This window comes from Maniola jurtina, chromosome Z (assembly GCF_905333055.1).
Source record: "Maniola jurtina chromosome Z, ilManJurt1.1, whole genome shotgun sequence".
Lineage (NCBI taxonomy): Eukaryota > Metazoa > Arthropoda > Insecta > Lepidoptera > Nymphalidae > Maniola > Maniola jurtina.
This window is the reverse complement of record NC_060058.1, coordinates 1,805,616-1,828,090: the sequence shown is the minus strand read 5'-3', so window position 1 is coordinate 1,828,090 and position 22,475 is coordinate 1,805,616. Positions and strand designations below refer to the sequence as shown.

The following is a 22,475-nucleotide window of genomic DNA, read 5'->3' as shown; positions in this document are numbered from 1 at the left end:
GTTCAGAAATCGTGCCATTAGCATGCCGCGAACACATATACAAATTTTATAATATTCAGCGATAGTATTTTAAAGCATAGATTAGAATTTAGTTCATAGTAAATTCACAGCTTTCGCTATAATCCGCCAAAACAGATAAATCTGTATGTGCAGCATGCGACAAAAATATAGTGAGTTATGCACTGCCCGCCACCCAACTACTGAACACGTACCTTAACATGCATGTGGTGTGTGCCACAATGTCTATTATACTGTACCACACATATTTGTCTGTTCTGGTGAATTATGGCGAATTAAGCTTGTATTATTTGTAGTGACATTTTCTCTATACTAATATATGAAGCGTTTTACAATAGATATAGGTAAGTAGATCATTAAAACGGAGGTTAACTAAGTAGGTACGTCCAGGTATATCGTAGGTACTTACTGTTGCGTGCAAGGTGGTTAGCAGGCTTCGCTAAGTATGTCACATTAGGGTTAAAATATATGATTATAATCACGAGTCTACAGTCTAGACACTTGATTTATTGGGTAACTATAGATATAGTGGAGTAAATAAAGCCGCAAAATAGCCAATCTTAGGAAGTCCTCAGAAACAGCTCCGATTTTGATGTTTTTTTTTTAAATTCTTGTTTTTATACATTATTTAAAATCAGAAACGTTTTAAAGCTAATAGCTACATTCCTTAATTATAGTTTGGCAGCTTCTAGAATTACAAAGTAGCTGTATGTTCTGGAAAAAGCAATTAATAATCGAAGATTGTGTCCACGATAAAAGTGCGTGGATTTGACTAGCAAATCGTTCTATCAATTTGCTGGACTGCTATTACTTTTATGCGTGGCAATATTATATTAAATCGAATCTTTGAAAAGAGCAACCGCTGAGTTTCTTGCCTGCTTTTCTTGGTAGAAAAGGTTCCGAGCCAGCGAAAGATGCTTGTCTCGGGTACCTATCAGCTAGTATCCATATAAATTATAAAGGCAGATTTAACGTAACTCTTCGTGATCAAAATAATATTATGTAGTAATGAACCAGAATGAGCCAGGGTAAGGATGTGTTGAGTTGAGAGATGTTGGTGTACAGAACAACTCAACCGAGTTGACGTTTACACCATAATCGTAATGAACCTTGTATATAGTTAAACCTTAAACAAATAGATTAATTTAATAGACGCTGGGTTCCCAAGGTACTACAATGGCGACCTCGCACCGGCCGGAGAGCTCAGCGTTTGAAGACTCCCCCATTAAGGCGATTACGCACTGCATCCGATCCGAATCCATGAAAATGCGTTCCGAAGTAGTCATAGAACTATTTGCATGGAAGCATACACACGAGCTCCGACTTCCGTCATCAGAGTTTTCCATGAGTTTTCTGCGTCATCCGTGAGAATATCTCGGATGTGCATCGGATTCAAATCGGACATATGACGTAAATATGTCAAAGATGTCCACTGAATAGCTAAAATCGAACGAGTGACAGAGTAAAGCAGCCAGATATTAAAGTAAAGTGTAAACAAGTTTCAAATAATGATTTCATTAGCTAAGTACATAGTCAAATTTCAATTGCGTTTTGCAATCGCAAAGAACGGAAATAAATCATGAGAAATATGATACCAAAAGGTATTTAACCAACTCGTTTTTCAAGGCTGCATTCTATGAGTTCATGAGCGCGATAGAAGTTCGTTAGATCTGAAATGTTGAGGTGTTTAACAAATTGTGTCAACATCATGATCAACGCCCAAAAGCCCCTGGAAATATTGTACCCTATAATTCTTTTCAGTCTTTTCTGGAAGCATATCCTCTCGCAATGTTTTTTTTTATCAATAGAAATAGGCATAACAGATTTATAGCCGAATAAAAACTGCTATCATTTCTATGATCTGTTTTCCAGGACATAAAATACTTACAAAGGTAAAAAGTATTCATACCTAGTAGATACAACTAGATTCAATAGGGATGGCTCATTTTTTGGGTAAAGAATTAGCCTGCCTGTTCAGTATTCTTGGCACCATTCCAAGCGGGCATGATTTGTACAGTAAGTACATATAATTAAATACGGCTAGCTTAAAGTTTTACTGTAACATTTTCAATATACTTCGTCGAGATAGAATTGATAAATGTAATAGGATCTGAGGTTACAAATGAATGTAATTAAATATTATAATTTGTATAACAGGGACGCTTTCACTCACTGTCATCGGATCCTAAATTAAACAGAGCAGACGATTAATATATTCTAGACTAGATATGAGATCCAGTGCTAACAAAAACTATTTCCAACTAGGGGATGCCCGCGGCTTCGCCCGTGTGGATTTCGTTTTTTTTAAATCCCGTGGGAACTCTTTGATTTTCCGGGATAAAAAGTAGCCTATGTCCTTCCCCGGGATGTATCCCAAGTCTGTACCAAATTTCATTAAAATTGGTTAAGCGGTTGGGCCGTGAAAACGTAGCAGACAGACAGACAGACAAACAGACACACTTTCGCATTTATAATATTAGTATGGATAACTACCAAGGAACTACCCGTGAAAGTTTTCGTGTGGATTAGGTTTTAAAAAAACCTATCGAAAATATCATAATATATTCACGGATGAAAGTAGTTTCTGGGATGCAACGCGGGAACTCTTTAACCGGGATAAAAAGTATTATGTATCTAGAAAAGGGATGCATCATGCAAGCTCTCTCCGTACTTACCACTTCTCAATATTGGTAAAACGTAATGTAATCTTGTATGTAAAATGTAAGTATATATACATAACAAACGAATGTGCCGTGAAAAGGTTAAAGACAGACAGACTAATAGACAAGCAGACACACTTTAGTAATGATGACGCTTATGTCAATATATCGACGATAATCTTATTTAAATCGTCGAGTCGTATCTTTTCCAATAATATTATTTTGCCTTCACATATCACCTTTACCGGCGCGGCGTGGACGCAGGAATGCAGCCGAAAACAACCTAGTTATTTCATATATTAACATTATAGATTTACATAAGATGGCTGCAAACTGATAAGATGATAGCATACCTACTCTTATTATCATTCCATCCAAATATAAAATGATATACTTACTTACATATATGTCATCGGTTGCAGTGTCAGCTCTGATATTAATCAATGTATCAATGTAATTATGTTGCAATTGCAAACTCTACATTTTAACCATACCGGAATCATCCTAGACATACATAAATCCTCATTAGGTTAGTCCCCCCAAATGCACTATTGTCACAGAGTAAACGGGCTAGCATAAAGAAGCAGTCGGTACCGCTCGGGGCGGTTAAAATAGCCTTATTTTATCTCTTAGGCCCGGTATCCATCTAAGAGGAGCGGAGAGGAGATGTGTACAGTCAACCAATTAGATTTTTAAAAGATGACGTGATAATTTTTTCACGTCATCTATTATTATGAATCTGATTGGTCGACTGAACACATAGCTTGACACGGGTCTGCCCGCGAAATCAGTCAAAAATATAATGAGTTTGATATGAATTACTAATAAATAAGTCGATGCCATAACTAATTTCTTAAACTGGGTGCCATAAGCCTACTTTGTCATATTAGTTTACAAATTGCGAAAAACCAAATTAAATTTGAATTTCGCGGGCAGACCTGCACCTGCATGCACCTTAAATAAATAAAATAAATAAATAAAGCCTTTATTCCAATGTATTACAATTATCATTTTATTCACAATCACACGAATTACAATTATTAGATTTTATTATGACAATTAGAGGCATCTAAGTATATTAAGATTTACAATTCCAAAAGTTAAAAAAATAAATATGAAATAATCACATCGTCATACATTTAAAATATTGTGTACATGTCAAAAAATTAAAATTAAATAGTAAAATATAATAGTAGGTACCGTAAAGTTAGATAAAAGTTACTGATTATCATTATTATTAGTCAGTCATTAAATTAGTCAGATTATTGATGCCTGAACTTTTTCTGCGTGGATGTATGTTAATAAAAATTCCGTTCAGAGAACTCTTTGATTTTACGGGATAAAAAGTAGGCAATATTTTTATTATAAGTATTTATGTCCGTTTTCGGGACACAAGATTAAGAAGATGGGATGTAAAAAGGTAAAGTCAAAAATAGATAGACACACAGACACACTTTCGCCGAATTTAATTCCACATAAAAAAAATTATGGGTTCGTTGCAATGAATCTCTTAAAAATATCTAGCTACTTAAAGCTTTGTAGTTTGTATAATATGACTTCGTTTCTACTCTGTACCTCTCTGTCTATAGTTCGGTTATCTCTTCAGTGGTTTGTTGTATACGTTAAAAACCGGCCAAGTGCGAGTCGGATTTGCTCACTGAGGGTCCCGTACTCGGGTATTTTTTCCGACATTTTGCACGATAAATCAAAAACTATTATATATTATGCATAAAAATAAATAAAAACCTGTGTTAGAATGTACAGGTAAAGTCCTTTCATATGATACCCCACTTGCTATAGTTATCTTACTTTGAAAATTGGAAATACTAATTAATTATTTGTTCATGAACACATTTTTTTGTGATGCAACCAAAAATTCACGGTTTTCGGATATTTTCCTTAACTTGTGCTGTAAGACCTGAGCTGCCTAAAGAATCTGCCAAATTTCAAGGTCCTAGGTCATTGAGAAGCACGTTCACAGAAGTACTTACTACTTGTGTAAGTTTTTTTTGACAGACACGACAGACGAACAGACACGACAGATGTACAGACGGACAGACAGACAACAAAGTGATCCTACAAGGGTCCCGTTTTTCCTTTTGAAGTACGGAACCCTAAAAACTAACAGAAAGGCCTTCTTCATGGTGACCGATAAGAATATTCGTAGAGACAGGCCTTTGTTCTATCTAAGAACATTTTTTTTTATCTAAGTACGTGATATCTATTTAAATATAAAACACTAACTGATAGATAAAATTACGTACAAATTAAACCTGTGGGTTCAGAAGCTTGAAATGCATAAGAAATGTAGAAAGGATTTTGAAATTTCACTCCCTATGCTGCGCATTCCTACTGTATAAGTACCTATGACATACATGCAAATATTATGGCGATGTAATAAAAGTAATAACGGAAACAAAACTGCATATAACAAACAACATCGCATAATATTACCGACAGTGTAATATGATTTTTGTATTTTAATTAAGTATGTTGAAAATTACGGTCTCAAATTTCTACAAACATTGCGTTTCTATAATAAACTAATTGAGTCGCTCTAACATGCCACTTACCGATAAAGGCATCACCATCACGATCAACCCATCGCTTCTGAGCACGGTGCTTCTTTCAGAATTAACCGTTGGGTAATAGTCTACCACGCTGATCAAGTGCGGATTGGCAGGCTTCACATGCCTTGGAGAAAATTATAAAGAACTCTTAGACATGCAGGTTTCCACACGATGCTTTCCATCACCGTTAAAGCAAGTGGTATTCAATTGCTTGATGTGTGCAGTCTGCCAATTCACACTAGGCCAGCGTGGCGGAAAGTAGCGTAAAGCCTTTTCATTCTGAAAGGAGACCCGCTTCAGTAGTGGGATGGTGATAAGTTGATCATTATGGTGATGATGATGATGATTATTTTGAATTTTAATATTACATTATTTTATTCTTATATTATTTTATTTTTGTATATTTTTTTGGGTTTTTACCCTAATAATGAAACTTATTATTATTATATCTCAGCCGTAGATTGCAGGTGAGATCGCAGTCATAGTCTGACTTGTTCTCTAAAATTTTCCTAAAAAAAAGTGGCTGTGACATACGGATGGACAGACAGACATGACGAATCTATAAGGGTTCCGTTTTCCCCTCCTCGATTAAAAACCCCCTGTTTTAGGGTTCAGAGGATGGCGCCGGCGGGCCAAGCAAAGGCGACAGCGGGGGATTGTCGGTGAACCAGACCGCCTTCCTGGTGGCCGGGGAGATGGTCGGCAGTGGAGTCCTTGCGCTGCCTCGAGCTCTCGTCAAGACTGGTGAGTTGGCAATGCTGTTCTACTTTTTTTTTCTTTCATAGCAAAGGTTACAGCGGGAGCTGTCGATGAACCAGCCACCTTCTAGTTCCTGGTAGCCGGAAAGGCGGTCGTCAACAGAGTTATGTACCTGTGCTTCTGTCTGTGTGAGTTGACACTTGGCAACAATCTTTTCCTATTTCACTTTCATAGCTTCTTGAATTCAACGGCTTAGAGTTTAGACGGTGGACCTTTCAGGGCTTTTTTACTAAGTTGTATATTATAGTTAGTAGTTACAAAGTAATAATAAATTAAGTTACATTGGAAATGCTTATATTATGAGTTATGAATAATGTGGTATGCGAAGAATTAATTTATTTATCTCATCATTATCATCAACAACAGCAGGATCAAAAGACTACCTTATTTAATTTAAAAAGGATGTTTTGAAAATAATATTATGTGATGTTTAAAATCAGAAATTCAAAGGTAAATAGATAATCGATTCCTCCCTACTTTCTCAATCTCAGAGACATTTTCTCAGTAGTGGACTGACGATCGGTCGAAACCGGAGATGGTAATAATAATTATGATGATGAATTAATTATCTTAATATTATATTATATAATTATTATATGTATATCAGCTGCGAATTAATTTATATTTTATATTTTATTTAATCGGGCTTAGCGAATAATAAAAGCTTTTTCTAAAAGTTGACAAATTGAAAAAAAAAATCAGAATGGCAAAGCAGTCATGCTTTATTACCATTGCTGTGTAAAATATTTCTTTGCGAAAGTTGTGATACACCTATCTAGTAAGTACCTACCTATATATAATGTTTTTATCTAAGGTATAGCTAACGAATTCCGGTTTTGCTCGTGTGGAAGTTAGAAAATGAAAAGAATGGTGGAATTTCCAAAAACCCTGAAACACGTTATAGGCATCGATGGTTATAGGTACTTATATTGCTTCATTATTAACCGTAACCCCAAATACCAATTTTCATCGAAATGACTACTTTAAATGAGGGACTTCCGTACTTTCATCTGCTATTTAACACATATGGGAGCAGAATTTTCAAAAATTATAAAAAGGTATTTTTTTTATTTTTAACCGAAAGCCTAAATACCAATTTTCATCGAAATAACTTTGAAAATGACGGACTTTCATACAAATTTCCATATCTTATTTAACCTCCTTAGGGACTCAACTTACAAAAATCCTTTTTTAACCCCCGACCCAAAAAGAGGGGTGTTATAAGTTTGACGTGTGTATCTGTGTACCTGTGTGTCTGTGTGTCTGTGTATCTGTGTATCTGTCTGTGGCATCGTAGCGCCTAAACGAATGAACCGATTTTAATTTACTTTTTTTTGTTTGGAAGGTGGCTTGATCGAGAGTGTTCTTAGCTATAATCCAAAAAAATTGGTGCAGCCGTTTAAGAGTTATCAGCTCTTTTCTAGTTTTCTTGTAGAAAAGAAGGTTACATAACCGTTAGGTTCATAATATTATGTCAATTGACAAATGTCAAGCTGTCAAGATGGACGTTGCCTTGATACATAATTATTTATTTGAAAATGATGTTTTGGAAAACTCAGATACTTTGGATCGTAGGCGCGGAATAGTCCAAGAAAATCGGTTCAGACGTTTGAAAGTTATGAGGTCTTTTCGGTCTTTTCCTATGGCATTGATTATGGAAGTACAAATTCTGAGATACTGCGTGTTGATAGATCAGTCCGATATATTATATAGATGTTTAACTAGAATGTCTAGGAATACAAATCATATTTATTTTAATAGATAAATAATTATAGTGCGTCTGGCATTGTAAAATACAAATACATTTACACAATAATAAGTAGGTATTTGTATGTGTATATTAATAATATTAGTCTAAGAAGTACTTGCGAAAAGTGTTGGTCTAGCTGTTCGTTACCCGATACGTTTGAACTACTTTGTCGCAGGAAAATACTATCGTATTTCATTGGGTCCGAATAAGGAAAGAAAGCTGTGATACTTTGATAGATGGATAGAAGACTTTATTGCACACAAAACAAGAAAAAAAAACCAAGACAAAACAAGAAACTATAAACTAACAAACAATTGTATGCAAATGCGGCCTTATTGCTTAAAGCAATCTTAGTATTAGCTTAGTGTTAAGACGACTGCTCCTATTCGGTAGATCGGGAGCCTTAGCCATTGAAGATTACAGTGAAAGAAAACATCGTGAGGAAACTTTATAAAACACAAATCCACGCGGATAAAGTCGCGGGAAAATCTAGTTATGCTATAAAGCTACAACTGAGCACCGAACTACTTATTAAAATTGTTTGTTTTTTGGTTCTATAACGACGTGTCGGTTGTCACTTTTTTGCCGCATATATCAGAGTGGGACGGAGAGTCGGAACTCGGAACCTGTTATACAACCTCGCTATGTTAATGAGCCGAGCTATCTGCTATGTCTTCATGATTGAGTAAATTATAATAACTATAATGTACCTATCTACTAAGTACTTAGACGTAGAAAGCTGAAAACAGCCTTGAAAATAATATGTTTGGTAGGAGCTTCCACCCACAGATGAAATCGATTTTCTCAACTCTGGGTGGTAGGCTTCCATTTATTTTTTATAATATTAGTGTGAAGTGTGATGTATTGTTTATGTCTTATTTTATTTTATTTTAATTGACTACAACTAACAACATTTATGCGTATAAATATATTCTAGGTAGGTACATATAAAAAAGAGCTACAATGTTTACAACAAAGACACGTCATAGTATAAACGTCAGTAGGTAACTTTTTAACCCCCGACCCAAAAAGAGGGGTGTTATAAGTTTGACGTGTGTATCTGTGTATCTGTGTGTCTGTGTATCTGTGTATCTGTCTGTGGCATCGTAGCGCCTAAACGAATGAACCGATTTTAATTTCGTTTTTTTTGTTTGAAAGGTGGCTTGATCGAGAGTGTTCTTAGCTATAATCCAAAAAAATTGGTTCAGCCGTTTAAGAGTTATCAGCTCTTTTCTAGTTTTCTTGTAGAAAAGAAGGTTAGATAACCGTTAGGTTCATAATATTATGTCAATTGACAATTATGTCAAGCTGTCAAGATGGACGTTGCCTAAATACACAATTATTTATTTGAAAATGATGTTTTGGAAATCTCAGATACTTTAGATAGTAGGCGCGGAATAGTTTACTTGTCGGGGGTGTTATAAATTTTTAATTTACACTTGTTCTAAGCTATTACACTGATCATCGCCATCGATGTGCTGTTATCGTTACTCGCTGAGGAGTTCCGTCGTCCAACTCCGAAATAATTATTCATCAGACCTTCACAGAATTACTTGACTCTTACCTGACATTATAATCTTTGTAAAGAAAAGTCATTATCAAAATCAGTTTAGATATCACAAATGTAGTTAGGTACATCGACATAAATTATCATTCCCGAACGATCCTTATTAACCGATTTCCAAAAAGGAGATGGTTTGACAATTTGAGCCTGTATTTTTTCTACAACGATATTATTTTTGAGATAAAAGCTATGCTATGTATTGACCAGGAATCTGAGCTAAGCATACCAAATTGCGTTCAAATATGTTCTATACTTAGTTTTAGTGTGCAGCATATCCAGATAATACACACGTACACGTCATCATGATATCGTATTCAGTCAGACATTGTATGTTTGACTGTATGTATGTATGTCTGTCAAAAATAAAATAAAAATCTGGTCAAGTGCAAGTCGAACTCGCGCACGAAGGGTTCCGTACCATCGGACAAGATATACCTACCATTTTTATGTTAGTTCAACGAGAAGTACCCTATAGGTTTTCTTGACACGACAGATGTACAACAAAGTGGTTCTGTTCCTTTTGAGGTACGGAACCCTAAAAGAATATTGTTTTGGACTGTATAGCGATAATTTAAAGCTTCCATTAATTAAAAAATTCAAAATACCTACTATGTTTCATGAACAGAAGTTGTCCAGTTTTATTATAACTATTTATATAAAATATACCTTTGTTATGATCAATTTTTAATGAAGTTTCCAAACCTGATTTAATCAATCTGAAACTTTCGTTCTAATGAGACTTGTAATTATTGCTGGTTGTCTATTCAACTTAATTTAGTTTGAGCAGTTACAGTGACATTAAAATTCAATTTAAAAATTCAATTCAAGTGCGAGTCAGACTCGCAAACGAAGGGTTCCGTACCATCACACAAGGTACACTTTTAGAACACTGCAAGTTAATAACAGACTGCGCCATCTATACTTAGATACCTGGGTCACTATCTAAACGTATAGACAACCTTGAGATAGTAATTTTATTATTAACTAGAGCATGCCCGCGGTTTCACCCGCGTGGATTTCGGTTTTCGTTAAATCCCGTGGGAACTCTTTGATTTTCCGGGATAAAAAGTAGCCTATGTCCTTCCTCGGGATGTATCCCAAGTCTGTACCAAATTTCATTAAAATCGGTTCTGCGATTGGGCCGTAAAAATTTAGCAGACAGACAGACAGACACACTTTCGCATTTATAATATTAAGTATGGATAAATAAATTCTTGAAATTGAATAAGGTGCCTAAGTTTCAAAACGAAAGTTGCTTCGCCGTTACAAAAGTTTTTCCTTTCGAAGTATCTTGTTCTTACGAAATAAATTTATAAATAAACTATTAAAGCATGTGTGTACTAAATAGATATTTTATATCAACTGTGCTGCGCGAAAAATTTATTAAGTACTTTATTTATACTTTTGCTGTGTTTCATTGAATGGGTTATAGTGTAGTAAGTGGGAAGGAGAATAAAAAATTCAATGTAACTATGTTTTAGGCCCTAAAACATACATTGAACTTTTTCCATTTTTCTTATGAGGCCTATGAATTAGTGACCATGTCTCGGGTAGTTATATTATAACTGGCAACACGCATTGTTCGAAGACTGGTCTTCAAACACGGAAGAATTTTAATTAATAAAAAAAAAATCTGTTATAGGATGGGTGGGCGTTCCCATTCTGGTGCTCACGTGCCTCATAGCAGCCTTCAGCGGCAAGCGGCTGGGCGACTGCTGGACCATCATCGAAGGCCGAGACCCCGAGATGAGGACCAGGAAACGAAACCCCTACGCCATCATCGCCGAACAGTCGCTGGGAAAGTTTTGGAGGTAAGATTCCCACAGAAACAAAGTATGCATATTGCATATAAATTACAATATATTATATTTATGCATATCACCATCTGCAGAGTTGCCAACAAATCTGCTACCAACCAGTCTAATTTTTATAATCATCAATTCAACACTTGGCATTTAAGTAGATAGGTAGAAAATATCGCTCGTTCCCAGCAGTTCAACTGATTTTTAGGTTTCTTAAATTCAAGTGAACTTTCAGCACCACTTTTGCCATACTCATAATATCCTCATAATCTATACTAATAAATAAAATTGGAGTGTCTGTCTGTAATTTCGAAATAACTACCTCATATTAAACTCATATGGTTATTTGAACGATACCAACACTGAATCACACGTTTTTAAAAAATTTGTCTGTCTGTCTGTTTGAAAAGGCAAATTTTTGGAACGGCTGAACCGATTTTGACGGGATTTTTACAGACAAGTAGAGGATTGACCAGGGTGTAACATATTCTACTTTTTAACAGACTTTCAAAAAGGGAGTTGTGTTTTTCTACCTATGTACACCGAACTCTCCGAGATTTCTGAACCGATTTGCGTAAGTTTTTTTTAATCGATAGAGGAACTTTGTGCCATTGTTTCATAAAAAAATTGGATTCCAACTCCTCAACCCTGATGCTGTAAGGAATTGCATTCCTAAATCCTAGTGATCCCTCGGGATTTTTAAAGGATCATCCGTTTGAATGTTTTTACGTGGTACAGAAACACGTTGCATCCCGGGGAATACAAAAGTTCCCACGGGATTTCAGATCCTAAATCCACGCGGGCGAAGCTGCGGGCATCAGCTAGCAATCTAATAATGTTCATCTCCATTTATATCACATTTTAAATAAAATATCACAAATGTACACCGTTGAGTTCATAATATTTAAAACAAAAAGTTGAATTTCTATTTTAACATTAGTGGAATATTATATTGCACTGTAAACGTGTCTTTCAAATGTTGCGGCTACATTAAGGTTAATGTCTAATGCCAATTAAATTGGGGTTAAAATCGTCTAACGCCAAATGGCATTGTGAATGCCGTTGAACGTTGATCATGGCTACATCTACGTTTAAGGGGAAACGCCATTGAACATCGTGTTGGCGGCCGTTAATGTGGCCGGGACATGATAGGATACACACACTTCCGGCCGCATGTGTGAACATAGAGTTGTGAATCAACTTAGCTTGGCGTGTGAAGTCGGGGCGAGTCAAGTTGGACTTGCGAGTTGGTACATCTGTAAACGTTACCGCGACGCATCGTAGCCCGCAAACGGGTTATGACTGAGACAAAATTTTGTTGGCTATATATTTTTTTTGTTTCCTCCGATTATATCGGATATACCTACTTGGATTTATCATTAAACTACATATTAGAATATTGAAAAGGTCAAAGTACTACATGCCAACTCTATAATTTGGATTGTTTTTTAAGTTATGAACTTTTGGATACCTCGTTGATATCCACGACTAAAAGCCAATTCACACGCGCGCACGTACACGTGACACTTGCTTGTGACGCGCGTGAATCCGTAGACATAACTGCACGCATTACGTCTACGCGAACGTTCACGCCACGCAAGCGGTATGCCATGTCTCATACAGTTCCATACTTTACAACGTAATGGTACGCGCTACGTCTACACTGTGCCGGCCACAGCCTGTGTGGCCGGCGCTTTAATCTGCGTGGATTTAGGTTTTTAAAAATCCCGTGAGTGGGAACTGATAAAAATGTAGAGTAGGTATACCTTTTTCTGACTAAAAATATAAAAATCCATAAGTAATATTATTAATGCGAAAGTGTATCTGATCTGTCTGACTGTCTCTTACCTTATCCAATGCACTCCGTTTAAATGATTTTGGCTATTAAGGGTGAAGCGACCGGTCTGCCCGCGAAATTCAAATTTAATTTGGTTTTTCGCAATTTGTAAACCAATACGACAACGTAGGCTTATGAAATTCTGATTCCGACAGTGGCTGGTGGCAGTATCATCCTCACAGGTTTATATAAAAATCTTTACTTGAAAAGGTCCAGTTTAAGAAATTAATTAAAATATCGACTAATTTGTGAGAATAGATTTTCACAATTAATAAAATTATCAACCCAAGTCTATGGGTTGATCATTTTATTAATTTTGGTCGTCAGGAACAAGTATTTGAATGGTTCTTATTAATAAATAAAAGACAATGTGATGCTGAAAAGTTTAATGTTCAAAAGTTGAAAGAAATTACAAAGCAATAAAAAATCTATTAAGTACCTACCTACAGGTAACTATGATTTTTTTTTTTAAATTCATTCATAAACTAAAAAAGGAAGTTACGTAAAAACATATGAAATATACTTCGTGGCTAGGCAACAGATCACTATAATTGACGGAATATGAAATTTGAAATGAGATACGACGTATCAACTGTGGAACTGTTGTCTAACCTCTGCAAATTTATGTTTGATGAAAAGCAAAAGTTATAAAATTACAAACTAATACTAAAACTATTTACCTATGACATTTTTTTTTATTTTTTTACATTTTTTATTTATGAAAAATGTTTAATTATAATCTAATCTTAATAAACTCTTATAAAATATACTTAATTTTTACCTTTTAGTAAAAAACCTATTTACCTAATGGGGTGAGAATTAAATTTGGGGCTAAAATTCATTCTTAATTAAAGAAAATAACGCGATAAACGACAAATATTTTTCAATTTTTAACATAAAAATAATGTCGCGCAAAAATTTCTCTATTTTTATGTTAAAAATTTTAAAAGTATATGTCGTTCACGCCTTGTGACGCTATTGAATCGAATAAAAACCCCACTACCTACGACAATGTTTTTTTTACATTTTTTTATATTTTTTTAATTTTTTTTTTATTTTTTTTAACATTTTTATTCAATTATAAACTAAAAAAGGTGGCTTAACTAACGTACGTTAAGGTTACGTACATTTTGTTTTAAAGTATTAAAAAAAACTATTACAAAACAACGTAGCACTATGTAAACATCTTATAAAATATACTTAGCGTGGCTGCGGTTTGATCAGTGCACTATACACAGACAGAAGCTTTGTAGCGGGAAACGACGAATTAAATGTAGAATCGGTATCTCATCTTTGCGCATGCACATTATGTGACAACAGGAGCCGAGGCCCGGGCTTACCTACGTTCTATTCTAGGACATGTATGTCTTTATGACATGTATTAAAAATTAAAATTAACAGCGTGGCTAGGTGACGAACTATGAACCTATAGGGGGAAACGACGTCTTAACTGTAGACTTGGTATATCACCTCTGCAATAATAAACAGATATTTTCTTTACTAAATTATGGGTTGCTTGTCGGCGATAGATTTTGTAATCAAATAAATTGGCTTGTTATATACCTACTCTAACTTAATCTAACAGACACTTGATTAAAGCTTACGGTTTTTGTGGCTATAAAATTTTTGGTTTTTGTTACCTGAAACAAATAAGAACAATATAAGAACAGCTTATCAAATGGTTTCAATGTCATGAGCTAATTTTTGCACCCACAATAGTTGTAGTACGCGACAGGTCGAGATGGCGATCGGGGTATGAGGCGGGAAGACGCCCCTCACCCGCGCAATACCGCAGCGATTAGTGCGGGGGCTGTGTGGGTGTGCGAGGCGTCCCCACGCCGATTGCCATTTCAACATGTCGCGTACTATATTATATTCATAGGCTAAACACCTCTGAATTACCAAAGAAATGCATTGTCATGGGAGTAGAACCAACATGTAAAACTTAAACTCCATAGGATAAAAGAAAGTGGTTCTAATTCGGCTTGCAATATTTGACCAAACAAAAAAACTTACTTAAGGTGGAAGCGACGGGCCTGCCCGCGAAATTCAAATTTAATTTGGTTTTTCACATTTTTTAAACTAATACGACAACGTAAGCTTATGGCATTTTCAATTGCGACAATGGCAGTATCATCCTCACAGGTATATATAAAAATCTTTACTTGAAAGGGTCCAGTTTAAGAAATTAGCTCTAGTATCGACTAATGTGTCAGAATTCGTCGATACTGCGAAAAACCAAATTAAATTTGAATTTCGCGGGCAGGCCCGTCTCATGCCCCTTAACAAGTGTAAATTAAAAATTTATATCACCCTCGACAAGTGAAAGCTTTCAATCGGCTGAACCGATTTTCTTGGATTATAGCTAAGAACCCTCTCGATCAAGCCACCTTTTAAACAAAAAAACTACATTGAAATCGGTTCGTTAGTTTAGGAGCTACAATGCCAAAGACAGATACACAGATACACACGTCAAACTTATAACACCCTTCTTTTTGGGTCGAGGGTTAAAAACATTGCAAGTTGCTTCCGCAAGCGCTGTAACAGCATACTATTCAAAATATTCTAACAATGAAGAAAAACATTAAGTACTTACTTAATAATATTAATTGAAGTCATCGGTTGGCGACGCAGCGTGCTCTGTAGGCTGCCGCAATAAGATTCCGCGAGATCGCGGTAGCCTGCAGAGGGACGAGCTCCTCTTGATGAATTCTGGAACAAACACAAATCTATGTATCTAATCTAATTATCCATAAAAATAAATAAAAATCTGTTTTAGGATGTACAGGTAAAGCCCTTTCATATCATACCCCACTTGGTATAGTTATCTTATTTTGAATATGACGTACCTATCTGTCAAAAAAGCTACAAGGGTATTTCCCGTTGACCTGGAATCATGAAATTCGGTAGGTAGGTAGCTCTTATAGTACAAGTATTTGAAAAAATCCGAAAACCGACTTTGTGGTTACATCACCAAAAAAATATTAAAATGAGTTCATGGACAAATAATAATTAGTATTTTCAACTTTCAAAGTAAGATTAATAAACTAAATGGGGTATCATATGAAAGGACTCCCGCCCCCCGACAAGTGAAGGTTACAGTAACTAGAAAAGGCCTGACAACTTTCAATCGGCTGAACCGATTTTCTTGGATTAGCTAAGAACCCTCTTGATCAAGCCACCTTTTAAACAAAAAACACTACATTGAAATCGTTTCGTTAGTTTAGGAGCTACAATGCCAAAGACAGATACACAGATACACACGTCAAACTTATAACACCCTTCTTTTTGGGTCGAGGGTTAAAACATTTCAATTTGCTTCCGCAAGCGCTGTAACAGAATACTATTCAAAATATTCTAACAATGAAGAAAAACATCAAGTACTTACTTAATAATATTAATTGAAGTCATCGGTTGGCGACGCAGCGTGCTCTGTAGGCTGCCGCAATAAGATTCCGCGAGATCGCGGTAGCCTGCAGAGGGACGAGCTCCTCTTGATGAATTCTGGAACAAACACAAATCTATGTATCTAATCTAATTATCCATAAAAATAAATAAAAATCTGTTTTAGGATGTACAGGTAAAGCCCTTTCATATCATACCCCACTTGGTATAGTTATCTTATTTTGAATATGACGTATCTGTCAAAAAAGCTACAAGGGTATTTCCCGTTGACCTGGAATCATGAAATTCGGTAGGTAGGTAGCTCTTATAGTACAAGTAAAAGAAAAAATCCGAAAACCGACTTTGTGGTTACATCACCAAAAAAATATTAAAATGAGTTCATGGACAAATAATAATTAGTATTTTCAACTTTCAAAGTAAGATTAATAAACTAAATGGGGTATCATATGAAAGGACTCCCGCCCCCCGACAAGTGAAGGTTACAGTAACTAGAAAAGGCCTGACAACTTTCAATCGGCTGAACCGATTTTCTTGGATTAGCTAAGAACCCTCTTGATCAAGCCACCTTTTAAACAAAAAACACTACATTGAAATCGGTTCGTTAGTTTAGGAGCTACAATGCCAAAGACAGATACACAGATACACACGTCAAACTTATAACACCCTTCTTTTTGGGTCGAGGGTTAAAACATTGCAATTTGCTTCCGCAAGCGCTGTAACAGAATACTATTCAAAATATTCTAACAATGAAGAAAAACATCAAGTACTTACGTAATAATATTAATTGAAGTCATCGGTTGGCGACGCAGCGTGCTCTGTAGGCTGCCGCAATAAGATTCCGCGAGATCGCGGTAGCCTGCAGAGGGACGAGCTCCTCTGGATGAATTCTGGAACAAACACAAATCTATGTATCTAGTTGCAATAACATCATCATAATCAATCCACCAGCCCACTTCTGAACAAGGGTCTCCTATCAGAATTGAGGCCATAGCCCACCACTCCGGCAAAATGTGAATTGGCAGACTTCTCACACATTTGAGAACATTATGGAGAACTATCAGGAAAAAAAGGAAAAGAAACATTTTGGTAAGAAATATAAACACATGTTTATAAGCGAACAAAATATTGCCAGGAAATATGAACACATATTTGCAAGAAAGTAACACACTAGATGCAAGAATCAGGCTTCTCTTCAATGCGAGTTAGCGGTTCGATCTTGAATGTCTTCCCAGCAATATAATCCATGGTGAGATGAGGCTCCCGCGCAGTATTGGAGAAATCTAACCGGACAACTGTTATATACGTACGTCTAGAAATCCTCAATACTGCGAGTTAGCGTTTGAGATTTGAATTTCTTCTCTCTTCCTCTAAGTTAATGTCTTCTGCTATGAAGAGATCCTATCGTATGGAAAAAAAGGAAAAGAAACATTTTTTGGTAAGAAATATAAACACATGTTTGTTTGTAAGCGAACAAAATATTGCCAAAAAATATGAACACATATTTGCAAGAAAATAACACACTAGATGCAAGAATCAGGCTTCTCTTCAATGCGAGTTAGCGGTTCGATCTTGAATGTCTTCCCAGCAATATAATCCACGGTGAGATGAGGCTCCCGCGCAGTATTGAAGAAATCTAACCGGACAACTATTATATACGTACGTCTAGAAATCCTCAATACTGCGAGTTAGCGTTTGAGATTTGAATTTCTTCTCTCTTCCTCTAAGTTAATGTCTTCTGCTATGAAGAGATCCTATCGTATGGAAAAAAACCGGCCAAGTGCGAGTCAGACTCGCGCACTGAGGGTTCCGTACTCAGGTATTTTTTCCAACATTTTGCACGATAAATCAAAAACTATTATCCTAAAAATAAATAAAAATCTGTTTTAGGATGTACAGGTAAAGCCCTTTCATATCATACCCCACTTGGTATAGTTATCTTATTTTGAATATGACGTATCTGTCAAGAAAGCTACAAGGGTATTTCCCGTTGACCTAGAATCATGAAATTCGGTAGGTAGGTAGCTCTTATAAAGTACAAGTAAGAGAAAAAATCTGAAAACCGACTTTGTGGTTACATCACCAAATAATAGGTTACACTAACTAGAACAGAGCTGACAACTTTCAAACGGCTGAACTGATTTTCTTGGTTTATAGCTAAGAACACTCTCGATCAAGCCATCTTTCAAACAAAAAAATTAAATTAAAATCGGTTCATTAGTTTAGGAGCTACGATGCCAAAGACAGATTACCAGATACACTCGTCAAACTTATGACACCCTTCTTTTTGGGGTCGGGGGTTAAAAAAATACGACTATAGTACAAAAACATACATATGTACAAAAACCCTTAGTGCGCGAATCTGACTTGCACTTGGTCGGTTTTTATTAGAATTTGTGTCACCCTTTCCTTCTAACTGCATCTCAACCCGAGAGAGGCCAGGTGAATGAATTTTGTTTGAGATTCAAGATTTTTTTTTCAAAAACGGTAAAGTGATAATTGCTAACATGTTCATAATATTCAAGTATCAATGGAAAACTCAAATACTTTGAATTGTAGGCGCGGAATAGTCAAAGAAAATCGGTTCAGCCGTTTGAAAGTTATCAGCTGTTTTCTAGTTACTGTAACCTTCACTGGTCGGGGGTGTTGAAAATTTTTAATTTACACTTGTAACTAAGCTACATATCGATTTATCTCTCAAAATTCTGTAAAATTTTAGCCATGTTCCATAATGCCATATGTATAAACCGTATGTTGAGTTTATAGTTACTAATTACCTACCACAAAAAATATGTCCAAAAACTTTCAACAAAAAGAAAATTCAAATTCTAAGTATTTTCATTCAATTAAACTTTTACAAGTGCTTTTGAATCGTCAAAATAATCTACCACTGTTTCGGAATGCCGTTCCTACCGAGAAGAACCAGCAAGAAACTCGGCGGTTGCTCTTTTCAAGTATTCAATTTACAATAAAAACCACCGCCCGGATGAAAATTATGAAAAGTTATTAAGAATTAATATCTCGTTAACTACTAAAAATCACTGAACATACAATTAGGAATGATTGGGATACCACTTGATATATGGTATTTAAATTTTTCTTGTAGATGTCACATCTCTGGCCACCCTGTATATTTCACGGTTTTAAGAAATTCCACCCCAAGGCGGATAGGGGATGGAAAGTATGAAGGTCCGCCATGTTTCAATTTATATAAGTATCTATAAACATTTGCATTTGGGCTTTCGGAAAACAATGAAGAAATAAAAGTTACAATTTTTTTGGAAATTAAGTACATCCCCTTCACCGATTTTAGAAAACTCCACACTTATCTTCGATAATAAAATCGGTCAAGAAGTTTATGAAGAAAATATAATCAGACATGATAGATAAACATTACACAAAGAATAATTACAATACTTACGTGATTTATGAACGTCTTCGAGTCCAGTGTTCGTGGCTGGGTGGTTTAGGTGCAGCGTTGCTGCTGCACTGCCTAGTTGTTGAGCGATGCAGCGCCGCATGCAGCGCCAGCGCGGCGCTGCATCGCTGGCGGCCGCCGCTGACCAGAAGACCTGCGTACAACAATAAACCTGTCAATTCCAAATTGTACCTGCCTATATAATATTTTCTGTCCATTAGTCCATCCGCCTGTCTGTCTGTCAGCTGGCTGTATCTCGTGAACCCTAATAGGTAGGGTGTTAAAATTTTCACCAATGTGTATTTCTATTGCCGCTATAACAACAAATAACAAAAATTGACCGCCATGAAAATTGAAATAAAATACGTGATTTCTTGTAAAATGGTACGGAACCCTTCGTGTGCCAATCAGGCTCGCACTTGACTGATTTTTATGTGTTTTTGCTGTGCTTAATTTTTGGTGTACTGGAACGTAATCAAACAGGCTGGATGCTAACTGGCAATAAGGCATTCGCAAGTACTCGCGTTGACATTATTATTAGTTGCTATACGTATTACTTTACACTTTTCCCTCCTTTTTAATTACAACATAACGTAGTTATTATTAAACTAGACCTTCTTCATTCTAATCACACTAATATTATAAAGGTGAAAGTTTGTATGTGTGTATGTGTGTGTGTGTGTGTGTGTGTGTGTGTGTGTGTGTGTGTGTGTGTGTGTGTGTGTGTGTGTGTGTGTGTGTGTGTGTGTGTGTGTGTGTGTGTGTGTGTGTGTGTTTGTTACTCCTTCACGCAAAAACTACTGGACGGATTTGGCTGAAATTTGGAATGTAGATAGATAATATCCAGGATTAGCACATAGGCTACTTTTCATCCCGGAAAATCAAAAAGTTCCCACGGGATTTCATAAAAACTTAAATCCACGCGGACGAAGTCGCGGGCATCATCTAGTAAATTATATTAATAAAATATTCATCACTAGCTGATGCCCGCGACTTCGTTCGCATGAATGTAGGTTTTTTAAAATTCCCGTGGGAACTCTTTGATTTTCCGGGATAAAAAGTAGCCTACGTGCTAATCCTGGATATTATCTATCTACATTCCAAATTTCAGCCAAATCCATTCAGTAGTTTTTGCGTGAAGGAGTAACAAACACACACACACACACACACACACACACACAAACACACACACACACATACAAACTTTCTCCTTTATAATATTAGTGTGATTCATTCAATTCACACTTATCACAGACAAAATAAAAATACCCAGAATTTTATAGATAAGTGAGAAAAAAGGAGGAAGAGAAAAATTTAAGAAGATTAAATTAAAAGTAAAATTATAAAATAAAATTTAGAAAAATAAAGTAAATTTAAAACTGAATTAACTAATTCGATAAAAACAGAATAAAATTAAAATTAAGTGAAAATAAGATCAAAATAAAATCATAAATTAAAATAAAATAAAAAATTATCCCAGAAAATCAAAAATTATCCACGGAATTTAAAAAAAAACAACTAAATGAATGCGGACGAAAAGAATTTAATTATTGTAAAATAAGTTCAATTAATTTTTTTTTCAGGAACACCAGCACCTAAACACAAACGTCATTATTTTACAGGAAAACCCGGAGGGAGTGCAAATGAGGCATGCGCCATTTTGATTCGCGACGACCGTTCAAACTGGTCAGCTACCTACTTTTTCAGCAATAAAACATGTAAATCACTAAGATGTTTCTTAGAACTTAAAATAACAAAGTATGATCTATTACTAGTACCTTAGTAGTACCTTATATATTTTATTATTACCTTATACTAGTACCTTATTATCACGAAAGCATCCGAAAAACTTAGATGAGTCATCTTTTCCCACTGAAAACCACGTGTATCTATTTCGATTTTTAAAAACAATCTTAAAATCATCATAAAACACCGTAGACCTCAGAGTAATAAAATAAAACCGAAAAACGACTAATTACGTCACCTTACGAAAACCATTCTTTCAGCTATACAAAATGGCGGACCACGAAGCGATGGCGATTTTACTACAAATTACAAAAAACACCAAAAAATTGTCAATATCGTTATTTCAAAACGTTGCATTTAATGAAATTAAACATTTTAATGAAATTGCGATAAGCACGCACGTTTCTAAACTAAAAAAAAACGATAATGAATCCCTTACAAGGACCGCGTAGTTGCGCGGGCGCGTGGTTTCATCCCTAGACGCACTAGTTCACTGCACTGAAAAGCACTGAAACGCCTATCTTAAGTAGAAACTTACCTCTTAGCTGACGACTCCAGAAAGGCCGAGAGCGCGTGTCGCGCGCTTTTATACCGGCGTACTCAATAGGGATGGGGCGATCGAATTAACATTATTATTATGCCGATTTTTATCGATCACGAATTGGCATACATACTGTACAGCTCATCATCATCATATTATCATCAATAGACATCAACTGCTGGATATTTAGGGTAGGGACTTACGTACACGCCACGGTCTTGCGTCAGCTACGCACAGTTCCCTGTGACTCGTTTGATGGCTGTCTCTTTCATGACTCCTCGTAATAATGTAATAGTATACAGTTGTTTGGTAGGTAGGTATTGGCTGATTTATAATTACTGGCTGGACCCGGACTTGTATACGGGAGCAGTTAGTAATTATTTAGTTTACTTAATTACTTATCCGTTT

The 22,475-nt window shown here is 35.8% G+C and overlaps 1 protein-coding gene and 1 long non-coding RNA gene across 10 annotated transcripts in view; one reads left to right on the top strand and one right to left on the bottom strand.

Moving 5' to 3' along the window:
* The window catches only part of LOC123880360 (amino acid transporter AVT1D-like), a 36,490-nt gene that overhangs the window by 2,170 nt on the left and 11,845 nt on the right, over positions 1-22,475 (top strand). For all 4 annotated transcript variants that reach the window (XM_045928462.1, XM_045928461.1, XM_045928463.1 and 1 more), the window contains exons 3-4: positions 5,857-5,992; positions 10,964-11,132. In XM_045928462.1, the coding sequence (XP_045784418.1) occupies positions 5,857-5,992; positions 10,964-11,132 (305 nt within the window). The remainder of the gene's footprint in view (positions 1-5,856; positions 5,993-10,963; positions 11,133-22,475) is intronic.
* On the bottom strand, positions 13,332-22,141 carry LOC123880381. Of its 6 annotated transcripts, XR_006799219.1 has the most exons (7): positions 21,966-21,980; positions 21,765-21,825; positions 19,784-19,934; positions 17,137-17,252; positions 16,349-16,464; positions 15,557-15,672; positions 13,332-14,600 (listed from the first exon to the last, which is right to left on the bottom strand). It is a non-coding gene; the product is annotated as an uncharacterized LOC123880381 (long non-coding RNA). The 6 variants fall into 6 exon arrangements; XR_006799220.1 differs by lacking the exons at positions 21,765-21,825; positions 21,966-21,980 and adding an exon at positions 22,065-22,141; XR_006799221.1 differs by lacking the exon at positions 21,765-21,825 and having other exon boundaries at positions 21,966-21,991.